Source organism: Parambassis ranga, chromosome 2, assembly GCF_900634625.1.
Source record: "Parambassis ranga chromosome 2, fParRan2.1, whole genome shotgun sequence".
NCBI classification, from domain to species: domain Eukaryota; kingdom Metazoa; phylum Chordata; class Actinopteri; family Ambassidae; genus Parambassis; species Parambassis ranga.
Window position 1 is genome coordinate 3,211,875 of NC_041023.1, and position 24,543 is coordinate 3,236,417.

A 24,543-nucleotide genomic window follows, 5' to 3' on the forward strand; every position below is an offset into this window, starting at 1 on the left:
ATGAGGAAGAATGCTGAATCATTAACCACTGGATAACACTCGCTGTATACGTTGAATTAATTACGTGAAGAAGACTCAGTCTCATTTTTTTGACCCACTTAGTGTTCCTGTAGGTTGTATGAATCCCCCCCTGGCTGATGGCATTGATGAATGTGTTGGGTCTGTGTAGTTGAAACGTGAAAGTCCCTCAGACACTCACTCACTCACTCACTCACTCACTCATCTCACAGCATGCAGACTTTATTAGGAGGTCTGGGGACCCCCCACATGCCATGAAAATGGGTGATATCTGTCTTGAATTACCACACACACATATTGACACACTCTTTTAATTTTCTCACTACAGCTTCTTGAGTGTGGCATGCTCATTTGGGCTGCCATCTCCCTGCGGTGACGCCGTCGTGCCTCTGTCTTTAATGTTTTTACACAAGGAGCGAGCCACTCTGTCTACAGACTGAAAGATCCAACTTTAATGCAATAGAAGAATTAAGACTGCGGTGGCTCTGCCAATGAGGAAAGGCTGACTCACGCTGACGTCACACATGTAGAAAGTCCCGCGTCGACTCTTTAACATGTCGAGAACTTTGTGCACACACTCATCCAGAGGGTATGATTGTTGTAGATAATCCATATTGTCCAATACTAGGGATAATTGATGGGTCTCAAGACCGATCATTAACTTTTGAAGAAGAACACATTACCCACCAGTGAACTGACCAGTTGATCCTTGAGCAATTATTGATCCCTAATATTAAATTACTATCCAACACAACACAGTCAATCCACAGTAAATAGTACTCAGCGTATGTCTTGGAGGTGGCATCATTCAGGCTCCTGTTTTGTTTGCTCAGGTGAGCAGTGGCAGCATTAAAGGGCATTCTCTGTCAAACAAGCCAGTCTGTTGTTTTAAAAGCTGGTGTGTTTGGCTGAATCAAGCCCTGGCATTGAATTGGCGTTCATACTGCAGCGGTACAGACAAATATTCTGTCCCACTGTTTCCGTAGTTTGTGGTTTCCTTATATTCTCACCCTGCTTCTCCATATTGTATCTCAACCACTGTTTTTAGCTACTTTTGTTGGCTCAAAATCTGCTGTATTGTCTTTCAATCCTGGGAAAAGGTTTTTCTTCCTGAGCTGCTCTTGATTTTTACTTCCTGTTTAGTTTGTCTACATCTAAATTTAGGGTTTATGGACAGTGTTATCTTATACTGCTTATTGGTCCAAAACAGATAGAGAGAATTAAGCGTGGGGATAAAAATACCGGCAGAAGATGGAATGAAACTTTGAATCCAGGTGTCAATAAGTTCCAATACACACATCTGATGCTGGCAGCATCTGCTAATTAAAGTCACTATGATTGTTCTTCTGGCCTTGACTGAGGTTTTATGACATCAGGAGAATAAAGATATCGTTACGGTTTGTTTCAAGTGAATACTTTTTAAGTCCTTCCCGTCACATCGGTTAAATAAACCTCTAGTATATTGTTGTAATCAACAGTGGAGCCTCGTTGTCTGTGTGGAAAGATGCTGAAAGGAAAGAGGCATTATGGGAAAGAAAGGGAGTGGGGGTGGTGAAAGGAGCAGATGAAATTTGATTGGCAGGGAGTACGAGAGTGAGTCACTCATCCAGCTCCCTGGATTTGGGGCTTGCAGACCTATTCTGGGCTGTGGTGACACGTGTACGTGTGTGGTTATGTGCATGTATGCATGCACAGTAATGTTCACATGGATCAGTCCAATAGCTGAAGTCACCAAAATTTGTTGTTGGCTTTGCCACCACACGTGTGTGTGTGTGTGTGTGTGTGTTGGAGGAAAATGAAAGTAGTCTGGCAACCAAACCACAACACAGAAGCCAGATTTAAATGCAGATATTCATCTTCTCTCTCTCCCTCTCCTACTCTTGACATCCCATCGCTCCTCAAATAACTGGTTTCATAGTGACTATCAGTTTCTGACACCTGAAAAATGTGTGCTACAGTTTAACCAACCTTTATAAACATTTGAATACGCAGAATCTTTCCATTTGTGGTCTGACTAATATTGACCAATCACAGTTGAACAAGCATGCAGGTAAATACTCGTGAAGAACAAAAGAGAACAGAATGCCCGGTCATACCCTGTTGGCAAGCCACCAAATGTTGTAACTGCAAGCACATTACACCTCGACTGGCAACAACCCATAAGATTGATGTTAATCTCTCTCTTAGTGAGTAAAAAGGGATTCACTGTGGTGCAAAGTTTAATCCCTCCTCAGTTTGTTGGTCTTCCCATTCTTCCTGAAACAAGTGCTTCAACATCAAGGAGACGCACGGTACTTTCTCCGGTGCAGTGCAGCCTTCCAGCTGGTTGTCTTGTTCATTCTGCCAGCTGACTGGCCAGTTTGATGTTATTAATCAGCAAAGCTGTTGGGTTTAACACTGGTTGACTTCACTCTGCAGCGTGTCAGCATGACTTATTTCCTGTAGACAGACTGTATCATACAAAACTTGTGAAGTCTGTACGTATGAGTGTGTAAACATTTGATATTCATGTGTATTTTGCTTTTTTTTTTGTCTTTCGTTTGTCACAAACGCACGTCTTCCTTCCAGATTCCACACTGACAGCAGGAAGTAAGCTTCAGAGATTCTCAGTGTGACAGTCAGGTAGCCTGGAGCTCATTACTGCTGAATGTTTTACAGGCTTTTCATTTTCTGGAAGGAAGATGTGCTCAGACAAGTTTCAGAGCACGTGTGCATGCATGTATGGTGTTCTTCCTCTCTGGGAAAGTAGGCCTCCAACTGATAAGTCTCCAACCTTGGCTCATGTGCTGCAGATTAGGAGATAGAAGTTTGAGCCCTGAGATCATCCCTGATGTGATTGTTTCTCATTAACACAACAGTAATGATACTTTACTGCGTTCAGTCTTTTTTTATGCTGAATTCTAAGTCTTAATGAGACTGAAATGTGCAAAATAATCTAAGCTTGTGACCACAGTAACTTGATTCTGACATATTTGACTCTACAGTTTAACCCTGAATGCCAGCCAGAGTCAACAGGAGCTTCCCCTCCTATCAGAGCATAATAATTGGCTCCTGGCGGCACACACACACACAGACACACAACCCTTAGCCAACTTAATCACAGCCCTGGCTGCTTCCAAGGTGTTTTGGACTACTCCAGGGCACCGCAGGTCTCTGTCTGGCCAGGTTTGGGTGTCCACTGTATCACAGATTTGTGAGAGTGGCTTAGCTGTCTCAGTTTAAGCAGAGCTATTTTTATTTTTTATTTCACCATTTATTCTTCATTTTGTTTTATAGTCTTAAAAACTTCACTGCCTACCTTTCTAATCTCAATCAAAGGTCGCACCTTTCTCCTGCTTCCTAGCAGCTTTCTGCAGGCTTCAGAACAGAGTGGTGCAGCTGTCTGTACTCTAAAAAAGGTCCGTCCCACGATGACGAGGCTTTGTTTGGTTTGGATTGCTCGCGGTCTATGGGACGCATCGTTCACAGTGCACACTTTTTTTTTTTTTGAAAGCTGGATCTCTGAGCACTGAGATGGAAAGTGACCTCAAGGGAGAACCTGTGGGCTGATTTAAGTCATGTGCTGCCACTATTTGGTGGCTACTGAGAGCTCCAGTGGTGTTGCCAGAAGTCTGAGTGTAACTCATCATTATTTCAACAAACGTCAGTCAATCCTCCCCTCCCAGCTCTGCTTAGAACCTATAAAACCCATACAGCAAATCTCTGCCCTCTTACAATTCTCAGTTCCTCTGTTAAAAAACGAACCATGTGCTCATAAGCATCAGACTCTCGTTTCCCTTATTCTAAAAATCTGTCCTTTTCCATGAAGCCTTCTGGTTTGGCGTTAAAGTCTCTTTGTTCCTTATTTGGGAATTGATCACGTAAACAGAAACTTTTCAAGCAGTTGAAGATCTTGTGCAGCGTCTGTCTGTCTCTGTGTTTATCTTACTCCCTATCTTGCTCCCTAACACTGACCTCTTTCCCCACTTTCCCCTCCTTCCTCTCCGGTCTGTTCATCCTGTCTGTCTCTCTATATAAGCCTTATGCAATGGTGAGATCATGTGAGAACTGAGGTGAGGTTTCAAACCATGCACCTGCAGACTGTCATCCTCCTTTGATCTCTGCTGGATTGAGTTTCTTTTACTCTTCTCTCCTTTACTCTCCTCTTCACCCTCCTCTCTGCGTTTCCACCTGATTTCTCCAACTCCTCCCTGGATTTAGCCACTGGCTCCTTGGATCTAAACTCCATCCTTTAAGGGTAATTATGAGATCAGTTCTGTAAGGAGCAGAGAGTTTTAAACAGTGGTTTGAAGCATGGGACTCCTCATTAAAGCAATGTTAGACTGTCTATTGTGATTCCAGTGCTGCAGAGAGGTAGTTATCTTTGCACGGCTTAAACCTGTAAACCTGCACGATTGTGTGTATGATCTATAGTTCCTATAGATCCTAAACTTGGGAATGCTGAACTTCTGAAGTTTTATAGTGACACGATCAATTAATGTAGTTTGTAACATGTTTTTTTCATTTGTTTATTTGTGTTCTACTCCGAAATACACGACTGTCTGCTCACGCCAGTGCTGTTTACGCCCATCGGAGATTCCCCGTTTCCTGCTCTGTGCCCATTTATTTCCTGCCTTTCTGTGTTGTCCTGATCCCTTTCTGATAAACCCCCGTCCAGATTTCAGAAGTCAACCAGCCTCCGGCCATTTAGCCGGGCCTGTTACCTCTGTGTGTTGCTCTCCATGCCCCTGAATCATTACCCTGCAGACAGACACAGACCGACCTTTCTAGTGACTAAATATAGCTGCACCAAAGAATAGGAGGAAGGGAGGGAAAAATAAACGGGGGGATAGATGGATAGCTGGAACAGCATGTTAAAGAAACTTGTCGGAGGAGGCCGTTTTGTGTTTGGCCTTAGCGGCTGCAGGCCTTTTGGACAATACCCCTAATGATGGCTATCGGTTATTATGAGCACTTTTCCAACTGCGGTGACGTCAGAGCTCCTAAGAAAAGCAGACCAGCGTGTTAAACCCGCTCGGCCCCTGATTGCTGCTGCACAGATTGTGTGTTTCTTTTGGAAAGAAGTGGCAGGTGGCTTGGGACCCCAGGCTAATAGTAAATGAATTTTTCTGCCTGTTGTCTTTTTATAGAATCTGTCGAGGCCTGCAATGCTGCGTTTCACCTCTATCTGACAATCACAAATTCTTCCTGTCTGGAGTAGAGTTTGCCAAATATCACAAGAGTCTTTTTCTTTGTCTGGTTTTGTTTTCTCGGACTTTAAGCTCTGCAGCCGGTCCTTTGTATGTTTGTCCTTAGTGTCGCTACGCATCGATCAGTGTTAACACCTGACTTTGCTGCTGAGAAGGACAAGTTCAAGTGGCATGCACTGCAGTTTTTAGTAACTTTAGGCCAATTTTACATGTTATTGGTATTATGTTAGAAATGTGTCCAAATATTTTTCGAAGGTTCCTTGGAAGACTGCCTGCTTCAAAATTGAGAAACACTTCTGTAACACTTTTTACAGAGCTCAAGTGTGAATAAAAACAGTTACACTGCCAGTAACAGAGCGGGAAAACTGGTGGTCTGAAACTGAGTACTTTTACTTACTAGATGTTGTACTACTTTACTTCCATTATCTGATCACTTCTAGTTACTTTGTGGTGTAATTAGCATAAATTATGTAACTTCTAACTTGTCATAGACGAGATGGGTCACCAGCACATAAAGTGGCAAAATATCTTTGAATGTTGTTCGGTACTTGAAAGTACTTAAAGAACCTTTTACAAACATTTAGTTTTATTACTTTTATTTATTAAAATAGCTGGAGGAGCAACGTTACTACTAGGGCTGTCCCGATCCGATCACGTGATCGGAAATCAGGCCCGATTACGTGATTTCAGACTCGATCGGAATCGGACATTACCTCCCAATCAGGACTCGAATATATATTTATTAGGACTGTCAAAGTTAACGCCTTCTGTGCAGGGTGGTTCTGTGTCCTGTAGTGTAGGGGTATGGCAGTTGCTTTTGGTGCGAGAGGTCCTGGTTCGAGATCTCGATGAGCCGCTGCGTATGTGAAATCTCCTGGCGTGTCTGGACACACGCACACGTTTTGCTAGGATTGGATCGGGACTCGGTATCGGCAGATACTCAAAATCAAATGACTCGGACTCGAGGGCAAAAAAACCTGATCGGGACACCCCTAGTTACTACTTCTAAAATGTTTTGCCTTTTTGCTTAAGATCGACTAGAAATACCAGTTAAACTCTTACTAAACAACTACTGAAACGAAGTGAAACATCACTCAGATGTCACAGAAACATGTTTTCCTCCTCTACAAGGACAGGTTCTATGTGTTCCCTGGTCTAACATGCTACATGCCAAATATCGCAGAAGCTTTTCAGTTGTATAGATAGTGGTTCTGTCTTGTATATAGCTGAATTAGAAGTGATGGACAGAGGCTTTTAAAAAAAGATAGAAATCATATCAAAATCAGGTTTGACTAGAGGCTAAGATCACCAAGCGTTGTGGGTTTCTTCTCACGCTGGTGTTTGATAAAAAGTTTGTCTTTGGTCTTCCTGTTCTTGTCTTTTGTCCTTGTCCCTTTCTCTCAGCCTGGATATCTGACTTTACTCATGTTACATTAACCAGCAGCTGTAACAGATGCACGTCCAACTGGACCCTCCGTCATGCATCTGTCAGAATGCTGCACCGTCAGCTGTGCAGTCTGTCTGCCACGGCGTTGCCTCGGAATCAGTTCAAAACAGAAACCCTGAGTGTGAATGAGTAGTTCTTATCTGCATGAAATTAGTCAACAGTGCTTAAAGCACTAATAGATGTATGTTAGTGCGAACGCCTGCTTGTGCAGTGTTTTAGTGACTTCCGTGCTGTAGCAAGAAGTCTCTGCTGGACCGATCACATCCTCACGCTGCAGCTCTCTCTGGATCGTGGCCCAAACTCTAAACTCTTTTGGCAAGTTTCTGTAATCGAATCATATTTTGTCTTGTTTGTCGTGACTCGACCATTTATTTTTAGAGCTAAAAGCTTTTGTTGCTAGGAGACTGTGTGTCTTAGGAGAGGCCGAGTGAGGGAGGGACAGTATGAAAGAGGGAAAGAAAGAGATGGCAGCGGTGTTAAGGCGGAATCTGTGAACGACAAACGAACGAGCTATGAGTCAGCAGGGACATCTGCAACACACACACACAAATGCATGCAGTGGGCATGGTTGCTATTTCTGTGTTCTTTGTCTGTGTGCTCTGTGCACCCACGCATGAACCCACTTACCTCTCCCCACTAACCTGTGTTGTGTATCTGTGTATTTCGTGTGTGTGAGAGAGATATTAGCTCGCCCACTTTGATTTAATCCACTCCTGCTGTGTGTTGCCTGCGTCATTGCGTGTCTGTGCATGTGCGTATACGGAAGTGTGCACATGTGTATTTTTCTCCGGCAATCAGCAGTGTACCCCATTGTACGGCAGCGTGTTGTGTCTATGTCACAACGCCTAACCTGTCCCCTAGTGACAAGAGCCTTATTGTCTGGTGTATGAATCATATGCTCGTACCCCATTAGTAATCTGCCTTCAAATGGCTATTAGCAACTATCACAGCCAGCTTGTCTGTCTTTTGGCTCTCTCTACAAGCACCATAGGAGATCAGATAGCAGCATGTGGTTTATTAGTCATCAGGAGCGGGTCTGTTTTTCTGGATATTTGTTCTTTTCCATAAGAAAGAATTTTTTTTTGCCACCTTCAGAAAAAGAAGTGCCAGTTTGAAAGTTAAAAAGACACCATATTTGCAGTTTTGGAAAGTGAAAGTCACACATCACACACTATATCCAACAATTGTTACCATCATGGCTCCAATGCTTTATTTCCTTTAATAGAAATTCCCATGGTCACAGAACAGAAAGCGATTTAAAGAGAAATCATTGATTTCCAGACATCCCTGTGTATAAACAACTGATTATCTATCAGTATACACTGTACAATACAGGGCTTTTTTCAGCCACGTGTGTTTTGGACAAGATATTTTTGATGTTATTTAATAAACTTATTGATTAAAGGATTAGCCGGATCGTAAAAGCTTTCATCAGATAGTTGTGTCTAGTTGTCTCTCTTTAGCTAAGACAACAGTCCACATGCAGGAGAATATTGGGAGTTTACGACCAGCATAACAAGTCAGAAATTTACCACATTAAATTATATTTTATTAGCAGCTTTTTTTTTTTAACTTGTGACTTGACTATGAGTTGCTAATGCACAAGTGTAGCTTTCGTTCAGATACTTAAACATACAAGGACATATTTCTTTAAAAAATATCATGCCTGCATATTAGGAAAAAAATAAGCACGTGCCACATCTAGACGTTCAAGCATCGTCTTCTTCCTCTCCTGTTTTAGTTGCTTCACCAGCACAAAGTCAAAAAATATCTAATCAGTAAACTTTTAGCCTCACTGATAAAGAAGTAAAATGACTGTGATGCACGAGGAGTCGTATCAAGTAGCAGCTGTGTGGAGCATATCATGGACACAATTTTGATATACTTGTTTATCTGGATTGATTCACCGGGGGGGGAAAAGACACCACGAGTGATGTTTTTATAGGTTGTGTGGTTTATAAAATGCCATTGGTTGTGGTTAGAGTATTACTGCTCCGGCTAATTCTTCTGCCTCCTTCACTGACTGTGAATTAATGCCGTTTGCAGACACATAGCTGCAATTTGCACACCTGATAGTGGACTTTGGTTTCAACATGTCCAACTTGGTTAGTTTTTCCATGACTCACTTCGACTCCATTTACACCTGCTAATAAAATGTGATCTGTATCTGGATAAAGGGAAACACATGTTCATTTAAAAGCAGATTGCAAACAACTTTATTGTTAGATTTTGATTGGCTGTATCAGTGCAATGTAGTCCATGTGATTTGTGCAGCCACTTATCTTTACAAAAAGATTCAACTATGGGTTTGTCTCCATGGTTTGTTGCATTTGTTTCATTGTGAAGGCCTTGTGAAAAAATATCCTTTTAAATGAAACACTGGAAAACGTCCTTTCTTCTATTGTTAAAAAAACGTCACGTGCACTGTATGATGTTCAGATGACGCATGCCGTGCCTGCTTTCTTTACTTTCTCTCTGCTCATTCACAAATGAATCAAGTCCCAATAAGCACACAGTGCAAACAGCCATGGCACATGTTTTATAAATGGGCAAGCCATAATTGATTTAAGTGTCATCTGGACGCCATATCCTCATACTTCACACTGGAATTTAGTTACCAGGTGTGTCCTCTTTTTTTTTTTTTTTTTAACAACTGTTTTTTCACTTTGATCTGTTTTTCATCTGGCACGAGCTCTTTTCTGTGGCTGCTAATGTCGGCCTTTATAGAGCTGCCCCACAGCAGTTTCCTATCAAATGTTGACAGGGTAATAAAGGATAAAGAGAATAAACATTTTCTCTTGTACTCTGCTAGTTTGTTAGTCACATATGCAGCCAATGGTGTTTTTAAGATTATGATACATACATGTGTGCTCGCTGTGATGTCACGCAGTGTGATCGAACCTGGGTCAATAGGCCACATCACAGCAGTGTTACAGTCTCGTCCGGCTTGAGCATATCATTGTTAACGGTTCACTGTCACTGCTACATAGATACGACTCCACGGCTTTGTGGAGTGTGGGAAACTGATTGTAACCTTGGTATTTGGGATAGTGTGTTTCTTTACAGTTACATAAACACACACACACACACATGAAATTCAGCATTGTTATATTGTGCCCATATGTTTCCCACCCTCAGCTTTCTCAGTCTGATTGCCAAGGCACATCTGGTCCTAATAAGGTGTGTGTGTGTGTCACTCTGCCTTTGCTTTTAGGCCCGGCCTTCTGTTGAAGTGGTGTTGAGTCTTTTACTGCCACCCACTACTTTATGAGACAAAGCCTATACTTTTAACTTTAGGGTAATAGTGTGTGTGCGTTTTGTGAGTGCGTGTGTGTGTGTGTGCTGATAATAGTTCTAAAACCACAGCTTATATTTTGTCTGCACATATTTCAAGGCCCGTTAATCAGTTATAACAGTGCTGATTTTCCAGCTTTGATCCTGATAGCAGCAAAGTTTTGATATGGCTGCAGTCTGTGGGAACAGATTAAATCAAAGTACTCATCATCAGATTTTATGTCACAGACAGAAATATGTTTGGGATTTCATCGTGTTTCACTGTGTGTTTTGTGGCTCCCGTCAACCTCATGTTTTTATCCTTGATGCTCTCCCCAGCAACATTAAATCCTGCCGTAAGTTTAGACAGAAGCAGTTTCAGCCGCTGTTGTTAGCCGTAGGATAAAAACAGCTGTAGTCACCTCCACCAGTGGCAGTCCGGTTATTTTTTTTATGACCATCTTCCTGAACCCACTTCTCCTTCTCATTTGTAGCCTTTGCCTTCCCAGAATGGGCCTACAAGCCAGAGTCGAGTCCGGGCTCCAGGCAGATCCAGCTGTGGCACTTCATCCTGGAGCTGCTGAGGAAAGAGGAGTACCATGATGTCATTGCCTGGCAGGGAGACTACGGAGAGTTCGTCATCAAGGACCCCGATGAGGTGGCTCGCTTGTGGGGGGTCAGGAAGTGTAAACCTCAGATGAACTACGACAAACTCAGCCGAGCACTAAGGTGAGAGATGATGCCTCAACCCAGACACAAACCCAGGCTGCAGGCTGCACACTTGGTTAATTCACACAAGACTCTCTGTCTGCAACACATGACACAAGTCTGAGACCAAAACATCACTGGAGAGTGACCTCTTTTTAGTTACCTTCCAAAAGACTCATGACACAAATCTTGAATCTCAAAGAGCCCTCTTTAGTCTGTGTCTCTAACCCTTTAAATTCTACAATACAGATTTAAAATGCCTCCAGACACCTGAACCTATGTCCTAACCAGGACTGCAGCACCCGTATGGATAACTGTTGTTGATACATTAACACCAGGGACAAACAGGGCCTTCTTTCTGCTCTGATCTCCTGCCTAAAACATATTATCGGCGCTTAGTAAGGCCTGTCTGGACTGATGCTAATATTAAGCTTCATATCTAGGTCAATAGGTGTCTACACCGGGAGTCAAGTAATGGCAAAGAGCCTAGACTGTTTCATCATGTCAACCTTAAGTTACACTAGCTGGAATCATGTTTGTTTTGAACTCCAGATGAACTGTGTTAATCCTAAAGCATCCAAGACTCATTTTAAAATAGACAGATTTGAATATTTGTCTTTATTCATACAGAGCAAAACTGGAACATCGCTTATTTTCTAATTATTATCAGGTAGCTGTTCTGTTTACAAGCTGAAATGGTCATTATAAAACAGAAGCTGAATAACAGAAGGAGAAATTTACTGATGGAAGAAAACTCATTCCTTGTTTGTTCAGTCTTTTTTGGAAATCTGAGCGTAATTAGAACTGCTTAGAAAGTATTAAAACAAAATAAACGGTGTTGTCGTGTGCATCTGTGCCACAGAACGTGCTAAAACTCCAGGGTGACAGTCGATTTAGAAACATACACCTTCACCCTCTGCGTTACACATGTGGGATGCTGCAGGGTTTTATTTAGCTACCAGTCTGTTCTCATGTACACAAGCACGCAGTCTCAGTAACACACACACACACACACACACACACACACACACAGTAGTCATCAGTGTCGCCTCCTGTGTTGTAGGTTGGTGTGGGTTATAGTTTGCCATGGTGATGAGTAGTTACACTGCCTCGTCACCACACACACAGACACACACACGCCCACATACGCACACACAAACACTCTTAACACCTTGTTATATGTCAGCCCTCCTCCAGCCCATCTGTCTTGTTTGTTGCTTAAACTTTTTTATCCCAACGTAACCTTCTGACTGAGTATTTAAAGACGGCAGCATTTTTAAGAGCAAATTTTGGAACATACATGGAGATCAATTCTTTGATCAGCATGGGATCATTTAGCTTACAAACAGTTAAAAATGATCAGTTGAAATAATATTTCAAGCTAGCCATCAATCGATTATATTTTGTGACAACAGCCGCCTGTCACTGGGGCTACACTGCGAGTATTCGCCATCGTTTGCTGATGAAATTAGATGCTTTTATTTCACTTTCTGCTACATTAGGGAGCTAAAAACAATAACTTTAGCAAGTGTTGTGCTTGGTAACTGACAACCAACGTAACATATCAGGATAAATTTGGTTGGTTTACCCTTAAATTAAGTATCCCTTCTTCAAACCTACCAAACTTGTCTGGTAAGCAAATACAGATGAAACATTAGATTTCCCAATAGACCGTTGTTGTTCAGTTATTTACAGGATCAGTTACTTTCTCTCTGGTCTTTGTGAGTATTAACATCAGGGACCAGCTGGAGCCAAACGGCCTTTTCTGTGGTTTGTAAACCTTTTATATGAACGATGGGCTGTTAATTAATTCTGATGTCTTTTGGAAGGAGCTGCTTCATCTCTGATTGATGCTTCTTCTTGGCATCTTTGAAGTGAGAGCACATTGATATACACATGTGCGTTCATTCATGTACATGCATTTGTGTGTGTGTGTGTGTGTGTGCTCCTGCACACATCTATATAGTCAAAGTCCTTTCTAGTTTATTCGAGGGAAGTTCAAACGGTCTCCAAAGAGCTGGAGCCAGTCTAGACCCGGTATGTGATGCTGGCTGTCCTCTATCGACTCACCACTCTTTGAATGTGTGTGTGTGTTATTTTCACGTGTATGTGCGTGGCCTTTTCCACGGCTCGTTCAAAAGTACCTTCCATCTATCGTGTCTTTGGACATTGTGTCCCTCCAGCTTTTACTGCATAGACAGCTCTGATGTTGTTAACACCCACACACACACATCCTGCCATTTGCCTCCTACAGAGAGTGTGTGTAGTTTATATGCTATTGTTTAGATTCTTCCCTTTCTTTTGCGTTTTGTCTGTGTACACATCTCCTCTGAAGTCTTTAAGAGATTTGATTGAGTTTTGTTGCATTTAAATTGATACCTGTGAGCTGAAACTGCTGTGAGCTCTCAAGTAACAGCTCTAATTTCTCCTGCGTGCGTTCCGTTGTTCTGTCGTCACTCACAAATGTTTTTTTTTTTTTGCCACCATTGTATATCTGAGCCTTCATGCCTGCTGTGTGTGTGTGCGTGTGCCTGAATTACATCTGGCGGTGTGGGTGTGCGTAGCAGTCGGCTCTGTCAGAAGGGGCCCTTCACTCATTGAGTCATTGAGGGGCTGGATGAGCTCCTGGTTCACACACACACACACACACACTCCGGCTCTATTTTGTTTTCTATTGAACTAAACTCCAGTGACTAATACTGTGTTCTTACTGGAGCATAGGTGCAGCTTTATCATTATGACTAATATTATATCCACTCTTGTTGGGTTTGTGTCACTACAAGTGTGACTAGTTTCAGGAAAGGAAAGGAAAAACAATACTTGAGAATATTTACCTTCCTGTTTTATTACTGTAATTTCATCTGTACATTACTAATTCAATTCAGTTTTATTTATATAGCGCATTTTACAATCAGAAATTGTCTCAAAGCGCTTCACAGAAACTCAGAGCGTGAGACCCAGAACCCGAACCCCCCTAAGAGCACTGTGGCAAGGAAAAACTCCCTTTAAGAGGAAGAAACCTTGAGCAGGACCCGTCAACTTAAGGGGGAACCAGTCCTGCTGCTAGTCGGCCGGGTAGAGGAGGAGAAGAGGAGGGAGACAGGACAGAGAGGATGAAGGAGAGAGAGAGAGAGAGAGAGGGGAGCAAACATGATACAGTATAATCATAATAATGATTAATGTATATTTATTGTATTTATAGACAGGACTGTGATGCCAAAAGAAAAAGACAAGGGCCTTATTTTTAACTTTGTTCTCTGATGAATCCATATTGTTTTGTACTTCATAATGCTACTGAGCTCCTTTCTACTCAATGGTGAAAACTACATTTCTTCCAGTGAAGTGACCAGCTGAATGAGAGACCCTGATTTAGAGTTTTTTTTTTTTGTAAAGAAATATGAATGTGTTTTGGTCCTAGGGCTATGAGTGAGTCACAGGGAGCCATTTTATTGTCTTTTTGATGGGCTGTCAGCGGCTCTCTATTCACTCCCCCTGTACAGCGCTCTGTGTATTGATGATGACTAATGCACTCTTTCTAATGGAGCTGCCTGGGTAAAACTAAATGTGAATGGCTGCCTCATTTCCTTGAGTAATCACAGTAAGAGTTTGAATTTAAACTTGTATTCACTGGCGGAGGTAGGGATGTGAACAGCCATACTGCGTTTTCTGTTTACTCATTTTTTTTGTCCTTAATGACATTATACAGTTTGTTTGTGGCTTAAAGTTAGCGCTTCACAATGGCACTGACATTATCATCAATGTCAAATTGTCCTTTGAGAAAAGGTGGAAGATCTCTGCAGGCATCAAATCATGTTGGACAACAGGAGCGATCACCACTGTGGTGTGTTGTCCTCTTGTTAAGAACTGCATACCTTTTCCAGGTAGACCACCACAGAGGCCATCACCTTGATGCAGACCTCACAGGTTCTGAGACGAAATCTGAAAAGAAATCTGAGGTCTAGCCTTGAAAAATGTTTCTTGAAACGTCCTAACATCCGTTCTGTCCTTCTTTCTTCAGATACTACTACAACAAGAGGATCCTCCACAAGACCAAAGGGAAGAGATTCACCTACAAGTTCAACTTTAACAAACTAGTGCTCGTCAACTACCCCTTCATCGACATGGGCTCCGGTATGTATACACCACTCTTCCACAAACAGGCTCTACTTCCTTGGCTTATAAAATCCTTGGGCTATGTGTAGACACTGAAGAGTAAAAAAATATCACATGAAGCTGTGTCTGTAGAGTTTTTAAAAACGACTCTAAAGGTCTTAAGCATTCAGACAAACTAAAGTTTTTAATGCTCCAGTCTCTCCTTTTTTTGCCAGTTAGAGATTGAGTTACAATCCTCGTTTAAAAACAGAGAGTTTTGGAGACCAAAGACCAAAAGAGTGTATATAACCAAGACTTTCAAATATTATTGTCTGAGAAGGTTTCCAGTCTGTGTGGTGGGGACTCACTAATTTACTTGCCAAAGACAAATATTATAGGTAAAGCCAACTTTGGTCATAGTTGAAGACGCTTCACACAAATTTTAGATGCCATTCAAATCAGATACATACACAGAATGTGTGTGTGTGTGTGAGTGAGCATGCATCAGCTTGGTTAGTGTGAGTGTGTGCATGCATGCGTCTGCCTGGTTACTGCATGTGCGCGTCAGAGACGCGAGCGTGCCACGTCCCAGTTTAATCCCCCTCCTCCCTCCTCTGAAGTCGTCTTTCGTTCTGGTCCCGGCCACCCAGTGTAAACACAGCCCATATGGAGCGTTGGATACTGGGTGACATAAGTGCAGCACGAAACTTTAATTATAGCCTGCGTGTGATGTGGCCCACACACTGACATGTTGTGATATGATGGTTTCATATGATGGTTACACACAGACGCACAAATGCCCACGTCAATCTGGATTGATAGGCAAGCACATACGCTCGCAAACGCACATGCGACATAAACACAACGTTCTTCTCTGCTCATCATTTCTGACAAACATGGCAGACACACACACACACAGAGTCGGCAGCTCTGGAAAAAAACAGAGGAACCCAACCCATGTTTGTGATGGCAGTAACAGCAACTTTTCCAATATTTAATTCTGGCACGTGCTCGGATGCCAAGAATTTATTGCAGTGCCACAGTCTCCCTGGCAGACGAGAAAAAGAGAGGAGGGGTTAGAGAGAAGGGAACTTGTGGCTTTGTGTAACCCGCTGTTTTCTTTGTGTGTGCCTGTGACCCTCTGGGTAAAATAAAACCTGGCCTCATTAGTTGCTTTTCCCTTTCTCTTCACTTTTAAGGACGCATTCATCCAAATTTAGAAATGATTTTTTTTACATCTGGGATTCCTCCTACCACCTGTAAGTTTTATTAACGTGGTGTTCCCCCTTTACAGGCCGAGGAGTCCCCCAGAGTGCCCCTCCTGTTCCAAGTGGAGGCACCCACTTCCGTTTCCCCCCCTCCACACCATCAGAGGTTCTCTCATCCAGCGAGGAGCTACGCAGCCCAGGCATGTTCAGCAGCGTGGCCCGTCGCATGGCCCGTGGCTCTGTGAGTGACTGCAGTGACGGCACCTCCACCAACTCTGAGATGGAGGAGACTGTTGGTGCTGAGGAGAGAGCTGTGGGGCCAGAGAGGGCTTACAGGAGCCTCCTTCCTCCACGCATGCCTCATGATTCTCTATTCCGGGTCTACGGTGCAGCAAATCCAGTGGGGCTCCCCAGGCCCGCACCCAGGGTCCACCCAGAGCCTCTGTCCCCATTCCCCGTCTCCCCCCTGCCTGGCCCTGGGGGTCTGCTGGCCCCAACTTTGTCTCCAGCTCTGTCAATGACCCCGACTCCCCACCTGCCCTACACCCCGTCCCCCTCCCTGTCGTCTCCCATGATGGGCTCCCACTTCTCCTTCAACCCGGAGGATATGAAGCACTACCTGCAGGCCCACACCCAGTCCGTCTACAACTACCACCTCAGCCCCCGAGCCTTCCTCCACTACCCCAACATTATCATTCCTCAGCCCCATCGCCCCACCCCCGAGAAACCAGCTGCACATCACCTCCATGGCCCACCGATGCCACTCTCTCATTCACTCAACCAGCAGCCAGGTGGCGGGGAAGACGGGCACCAGCACCCATCGCCCTTCAAGTTCAAGCTGCAGCCACCTCCTCTGGGCCGCAAACAGAGAGACGCAGGAAGCTCAATGGCTGCTTCTTCTTCATCCTCTTCCTCCAGCCAGTCGTCCTCCTTCACAGGTTCTGCTCAGAAAAGCAGTTCCGTTCTGGCAGGTGGCCCTCCTAAGATCAAGGTAAGTCTCCCAACACACACACACACAGGACATGTTTGAGAATATCTAATCTGAGAACAGCCATAAATAAAGCACCATAAAATATTGTTTCTCTCCAGGTGGAGCCCACATCAGACATTGAGTCAGAAGAAGAGGTGGAGGTGACAGACATCAGCGAGGAAGATGAGATGAATCACAAAGATGACGAAGCTGACATCTTCACACCAGCAGCTCGCCAGCATCGTCTTCAGTTCAACAACCATCACCAGGCTAATGGAAATGGCAGCAGTCTCTCCGCTCCATTTCTTCCCCACAGTAACCCTGATGATGACCCAGATGATGACGAAGAGGTCTTCAAGACTCCTGCCACCCCTCCTCTTGGTGGCGCCAGCCTGCCCCTTCCTCTCATCAACCTGAAAAGTGAGCCTGGACAGGCAGCTCCCATCAGCCCCGGAGGCACGCGCTGCATCCCGCTTAAACTTCGCTTCAAACGCCGCTGGAGCGAAGACCAGAAGATGGAGGCGGACGGCGAGAGGGATGAGGCGGAGGACAAAAAAGTGAGGGCTGAGGGAGAAGATGAAGTGGAGGCGAAGAGAGAGGAGGCACCAGCAGCAGTGAGAAGAGTGAACGAGGTGGAGAATGGAGGAGGAAGAGGAGGAGGGGGTGTCATACTGGGGCTGAAGCTGCCTCCACCTCCCACCCAGCGCAGAGCCAGCTCGGAGCTGCAGAGGGCTACAGCACAGCTGTCCTTGGAAAACAGCGGCTGCTGAGCTCGACAAACTCACACGGGAAATCTACGTCGGAAGGCTTGTCACATTAAAAAGTCTGGTCAGTTCTAGCCAGTAAACGTAGCAGGTTCTAGTTTGGCCCTGGGGCGTGTCAAATGCTAAAATGGAGCGAAAGACTGAACCATTAATACACCTTCATTTTGTCTGAATACGTATAAAAAGGAGCGTTTGGCCACATTTTACTGACCTCACAGCCCCATAAGCTCCTTGAATTGCTCAGCAGGAGTCCGACATGTGACACGACATGTTCGCAAAATGAGTGCGAACATAATTATCTTTCAGGCTTTGTTGCCATTTTTGCGTTTGTGTTGATAGAGCGTTCAGGTCCTAGGCATTATGATCTCTAACACATGTGCCTGTGTTGCCTCTAATGTACATTAAGTATCGTATGGAAACACTAAGAGTTTGTATATTGACTTACATATGAGAGCCCCCTCAGAGTGAGAGAGTCTCCTGCACACTGCCTCGTCAGTGCCTCCCGCGCCCTTGTAGTGCCAGTTACGCCATGGTTAACGTCAGATGTGTGCCCAGATTATGTCTTTAATGGGATTTAATGGGACTATTTGTTGATCTGGAACAGATCCTGCCTAACCGCACACAAAGGCGGCCTGGATTGTAGGACACAGTTTTAATGAATTTCTCGCCCACGTCTGGCTCACTTGAAGGTGGTGAGCCCTCCTCCTGATCCCCCCACCACCCCACCACCCACCCTCTTTCTTTTTGTCCTCGCCCTAATAGACACATCCTGATGTTACTAAAAAGACTAATAACAGCCCTGATAGAGATTATAGAAGTGCCTCTCTGTCTGCACCATTCTCCCATGCAGTCGTTTACAAGATGGAGGGCAGTGGAAAAAAAAAACAGACCTTACTCTGAAGGATCTCACAGACTGAAGGGGGAGGAGGTGATTATTAAGAAGAACTCTGTAGTCACAGTCTTTTCTCCTGGACACTGATCAGACTGAGTGTTCTGCTCATCCTTCACTACAGTGTACACAGATGAATGAACTGTACAGAACAAGCTCAAACCCGAGGAGGAAGATTTTAACAAACTGAGCGTCCCTGCTTCTGACCTGTCACACAGATGACCGGCATTGTTTTGACTTTTTGTTATTCAGCAAGTGGACGTGATTCCCGTTGTACAGCCAAACCACCCGGGCGTCGGAGGAAAGCACCGGATCTCTCTCTTTTTTTGTTTTTTTTCCTCTCCTGTTTCTCTTCGCTTGAAAATGAGGAAACAGCTTCTAGCAAGGCTGTGATTACACACACACACATTTCAGAGTGTGTGTGTGTGTGGACCAAACATCAGGCCTGGAGGACACGGTAGGTGTCTCAGCTCATCGTGTCCCTGCGTGACTTCGCACAATCTTGGAGAGGTTTTAGAGGTTTGAGGGCATTTTGTAATGTTTGAGCCCTTAAACGTACAGATCAGCAGCTCCCTTCTGCATTCCCCCATGTCTTCTTTCTGTTAAAGGACGTTTGTGCCTCTTTTAAGGACATGGACAGTATTTTTAGGGCATTTGCAGTGATCTGAGGGCTTTCTGTATTGTGGATATAATAGCCGAATCTGTTCATGTGATGTTTTTGAGAACTGAAGCGAGCTGATTTCATCTTAAGGGGAAAAGCAGGAAACCATGTAATGAATGTCAAGCATCAAGGTTAACTCAGGCAAACCTTCACTGAGATAAACAACTTATTTTTATGATGTTTTATTCGTATAGTTAAAAAAACAAAACGATAAAGGCGACATTGTGCCCATTTTAAGGAATTCCCGAGAAGACTGTGCCTTCTTTTAAAAGCCAACATGAGTTTTATCGAGTTCCCCCAGCAAAATATCTTCACACACACAGTACCGCCATGCCTTCTGCTTTTATAAATGAGATACAGAATAAGCAAATCTACACATATATATTTTATTCAAAAATATATTGAATTCAAATATTATATTTCAATATGGTAATTTGATACAAATCAGGAGAATGCTACTATTTTTAATGGTAAAGATGTGTATATATTCTAATGGGCATATTATTTCCAGTATAATTCAGCCTTTGCCTTCTTCTCACCCTTGCCTTCTCTTGACCGCTGAGCTGCAGTGACAGAAGCCCACCGGTGTCAGAGTTTTATATTTATATTGTAAAATAAAATAAAATAAAAACAGTTATCATGTATTCAGGGGGACGTTCAGGATCAGCTAGTGTGAAAGTTTAACCAGACCTGGGTCAGCGTTGTTTGTTTTATCATCCATGGACTGGCAGGCGGGTGGAGTTTACTCACTTTGAGTTTGTCACTGCTCAGTGTACTCCACCCACCTCAGCCAAGTCAGATCTGCTATACTTTAAAAAAAAACAAATACCTGGAGGTGCAGGTTGTAACAGGACAGACTGGAGGACGGCAGGTTTTCAGCTCCGTCACCTCGTGAACCCGGCCAGACCACAGCCGCTCATACCACTGGACTTTACAGTTCACTGTGGACTGTGGACTCCAGTGTGTTTGTGTGAACCCTGCCCATGCGCACACACACACACACACATATACACACTGTCCTGGTTATGGTGAGGCTTTACTGTGGCTACAATACAGGGAAACATGACATCACATGTGACATCAGACACCCTCTCAGTGTGTCTCTGTGGAGGAGACGGTACGACCAGAGAAACTACACCCAATCACACACACAAACACTGAGGAAACGGCACAACAAAACCTCAGCGGAGAGAGAGGGACTTCCCATAATCTGACTCGCTCATTCTGGTCAGTGTGTGTGTGTGTGTGTGTGTGTGTGTGTGAATGAATGTGTGGTTTCTATGGTTATACTGACTACACACACTCACAAAGCCACTCAACACAGCCTACACAGAAATAGTGAAGTCTTTGATTGTGTATTAGGGCCCCAGAAATGTCTTATTGACTTTCCTTCATAAGACGCAGAGAAGTCTCGCTCGTCCACCCTCCTGATTGGTTTGCATAAAAGGCTCACACACCCTCGGTCAGTAATCAGTGAGCTTAGGACAGAAGAAATAAACACACCCAGCTGTTCCTGAACTGTTACACCTGTGCTGCCTTACCTGTTGTGGCTTCAAACTAAACATCAGAGTAACTTTCCCCCCCCCCCCCGCCTGGGTGATCATTTTAGTTTCATCCATACTGATATTTTCATTTTCTTCTGTGTTTTTTCCAGACGTATTACTGTTACTCCTGTAATTATTATATTATTAACATTTTTGATTATGTTGTACCCTCTTGCCACGGCCCGGCCTCTTCTCCATGAATTCCTGTTTTCTGAGTTCCTGTTCCAGTTTGCACTCTTTCCCATGAACTCTTTAGTCAGCTTTAGTACAGCCTCTCTCATTTCTTTTCTTTTTTTTTTTTATACTTGTGCTGATTTTATAACCATGTTACTGTGGACAAGAGGAGGGTCACTTAGTCCCCACATGACATACAGGACAGGGGGATACAAGATACAGTTGTTTTCATTTTTTGGATGTTGTGTATATATATATATATATTTTTTCCATTTTTTTTTTGAGGATTCTGTAAGAAAAAAGAGCATTGTACTGTTTAACCAGTGTATTATTTCACATGCGTCCCGCCCTGTCCTCTTTTCTGGACGTCTCTTCCTCTCATGGCCACCTGAGCGGCGAGGTGTCGCTCCAGAGGAGAGGATCCACCTGTACTTCTGTTTCCCTTCTATCTGTTCATCTTCATTTGTAATTGAACAATAATCAGGGTTCATTAAAAAAAGGTAAAAATGCTCCGTTTCTCTGTCTTTATTTCATTTTATCAGCTTATTTTTAGAACAAAAACATTAAATTAGTCATGAAAAACCCTCAGTTATTGGATTTGAGGGGTTATTTTTATCTTATTTAAGTAAACAGAACATCTGTGGGAACAGGAGATGTGATTACGCTTGATAAATGATTATATTAATAGATCTTGACTTTGTGTCTGGTTACCTGTTGCTCTGAAAATGCTTCAGTTTTTTTTTATTCAACAGCCTGCCAGCTCGCCTCTCTCTCTGTTTCAAGTCAAGTATTCATTAAAGTCTCATACGTTCTCCTCTTCAGGGTGGCATTTTTTTTTTCCTGTCAGTCCTTGTTAGACGGATTTGTTGATGACAATAGGAAAATGTCAGGATGTTTGCAGACCTTTTCTGTTTTGTATGCAGGTGCCGGAAATTCTCTGAAAGCGGCTTGTTAGTGTGTTAGTGGTGTTTTCATTGTGTTATTGCACCTGCACACATCCAGAGGACACACGTGTTTTTATGATACACATCCGAGCGGAGCTCATGTTTTTGTTCTTAAAACGCAGCAGCAGAATAAATGTGGTCAGCCGCCATGAGTCATGACTGCCCTGACAAAAATCCCTTTAATAATTATGATGCTAATTGTGTCCCAGATGACACCTCGGTGATCCACCCACCTCGTGTTTTCACTTCTGCCAACATGGAAGTTTTAATTACTCACCAGACTGGCAAATCTCTTTCATAGACGACGTGGGTCTACGCTGATTTGAATCATTTTGTATCACCTTACGTTGTTGTTGTTGAAAGTTTTTGAGATATTTGAGATATTAAAACTAAATGTGTACTTCATTACTTAAAATAGTAAATTAGTGACTAACTAGATCTAATATGTGACAAAAACACTTTGTATTTACAGTTAAAGGTTTTGCCAGACTCAGTGCTAATAAGACATAAAGGTACTAAGGTGCATTTAAAGGGATGATGCACCTCTGCAGTCACTGACTACTTTTTGTGTATTTGTTTATTTAAACCTCATTAAAACCAACGTGCAGCCTTTATGTCCTTTATGTGTATTTGCCTGTTTGTTTGCAGCCCTCTAGTTTCTCACTTGTACTCTGGCTCCCCCTGCTGTCAGCATTCAGTACTGCAGGCTTAATATTTCCGGATCCCGAAGAGGAAATCTCGCGAGAGTTGGCAGGGTCTGGGGGGGATTAAGCGAGAAATGCAGAATGGTTTTATAATGAATGTTTGCCTAAAGTATGTTCACAGACAAATGTAAACACGCATTCTAGTCTAGACTGATCAGCTGCCTGTCTGGAAGATTGTTGTAACCACTGGGCAGAGCCAGGCTCAGTTATTCCCTAGTTTTAAGTCTTTGTGTGAAGCTAAACTAAGCTAAGCTAAGCTAACCGCCCGTATGCTGCAGCATCACAATTTACAATGTTTTCATCGAGCTAAAAAGAGGTAATAGAAGGTAATAAGGATGTTTTTACACAATTCCTTTGATATGTGTTTACAAAACAAAACATTTTATTATCTTATTTTCTTGAAAGAATCCAAGAAGCTTAAACTTTTCATACAAATGTCTCCTCCTCTCTTTGTGATACCTGTCTGTTCTCTTTGTAAAAATCCTGTTTATCATTCTGACATTTATTTTCCAGCTCTCCTCCTCCTCCTCCTCCTCCTCCTCTTCATCTCTCCCTGCTTCAAAACATTCATGATCTCAGCAGGGGACAGGCGGCATTAAAAGGAGGCTGATTGACAGGCTGTTTGGCCCCCAGCTGGGAGGGATTGTTTTCTGGATGAAGACTAAGGTCAGAGGTCAGCATCCCGAGAGCCCCGGACAGAAACCAGATCACAACAGAAGGCTAATTATCATGCGTTGTTGCCGGACGCCTGCAGGGTCTTCGCCTTCACTTTCAGCAGGTCACAGTGAAACCTCTGGACCTCCAGCATTTAAACCTGGTAAGATGCATCTTATTAATAGCACAGACCTGTTTATTATTTATAAATAAAATATAACCACCTACCTAATCTAATCTTATTTAGATAACATAATTTAATCTGTAAAAAAAGGTGATAAAGTCATAATCTGTGCTCACAATGCTTCAGACCAGGTGAAGACATGTTGATGTTTGTGTGGAGGATTACACGCTGGCAGCTGCTACCTGAGCAGCAGCAGCAGCAGCTCTGTGTGAGTATTTCTGGATGCAGCTCGTCCTCATGGCTCAGTGAGAGTCACGTGAAAAGAGCGTCCACTAAGTGCTGCTCAGAGCTGCTGCTGGGTCACTGTTTTCACCTCCATGGGCAGTGATCACGCTCAGTGTCCCTTCATGAGGAGGAGCAGGCGATGTGAAGGTTTTAAACTTTAATAGTTTAATTATTAGTTTGTATTCAACCACCAGTGAAAACAATAGCTCTCCTCCAACTTTCTTCAGTTATAATACATTTAGCATCAGATTTATCAGATGATATTGAATTTTTTAAATTAAATTTCATATAAAAATTCAGCATGAAAACAAATGCACTGAACTTTCTGTACATTCTCATGTAGGTCAGAACTTTTTACTCACACAGGCGACAGCGCCATCTGCTGGGCAGTCCAGGTCACTGCTGCAGAGGCAAAACCTTATTCTTTTAGAATAAAAGAAAAATGAAGTCACTGCTGAGGCATAAAATAAAATCTATTTAGTTCATGTTAAAATAATGATGTGAGCCATTTTTAATGACACATATAAGATAAACCAGCAGGTTCAATGAATACATGTTTACCCACAATGCAACCTGAGTGAAAAGTAGCAGTGATAAAAACTTACAAAGCCACCAACAACAGGTTTATGTATATTAATTTGAGCTTTAAAGTTACTTCCTGACCGTGCAAACAGCCGTTAGAACCAACTTCTACTTATCTAATATCTCCAGTTTTGAGATAAATTGCAAATTTGCTTGTTGTAATTACTAATCATATTATAAAAACACTAATTGAAATGCACTCAAATTATACAAAATGAGCTAAAATTATATAGTTCTATGATATAATAGTGAATTTGAATGAATTTTCTGCAGTAACCTGATCATGATTTCTGGACAGAGACTTCATTATTTG

At 43.1% G+C, this 24,543-nt stretch overlaps 1 protein-coding gene across 2 annotated transcripts in view; it reads left to right on the plus strand.

The window, feature by feature from the left end:
• The window catches only part of erf (Ets2 repressor factor), a 29,683-nt gene extending 8,237 nt beyond the window's left edge, over window positions 1–21,446 (plus strand). The window contains exons 2-5 of one of the 2 annotated variants that reach the window (XM_028433357.1): window positions 10,422–10,656; window positions 14,654–14,766; window positions 16,022–16,926; window positions 17,025–21,446. In XM_028433357.1, the coding sequence (XP_028289158.1) occupies window positions 10,422–10,656; window positions 14,654–14,766; window positions 16,022–16,926; window positions 17,025–17,675 (1,904 nt within the window). In that variant the 3' untranslated portion in view covers window positions 17,676–21,446. The remainder of the gene's footprint in view (window positions 1–10,421; window positions 10,657–14,653; window positions 14,767–16,021; window positions 16,927–17,024) is intronic. The other variant, XM_028433366.1, reaches the window with a different exon arrangement.
• Window positions 21,447–24,543: the final 3,097 nt, after the last annotated feature.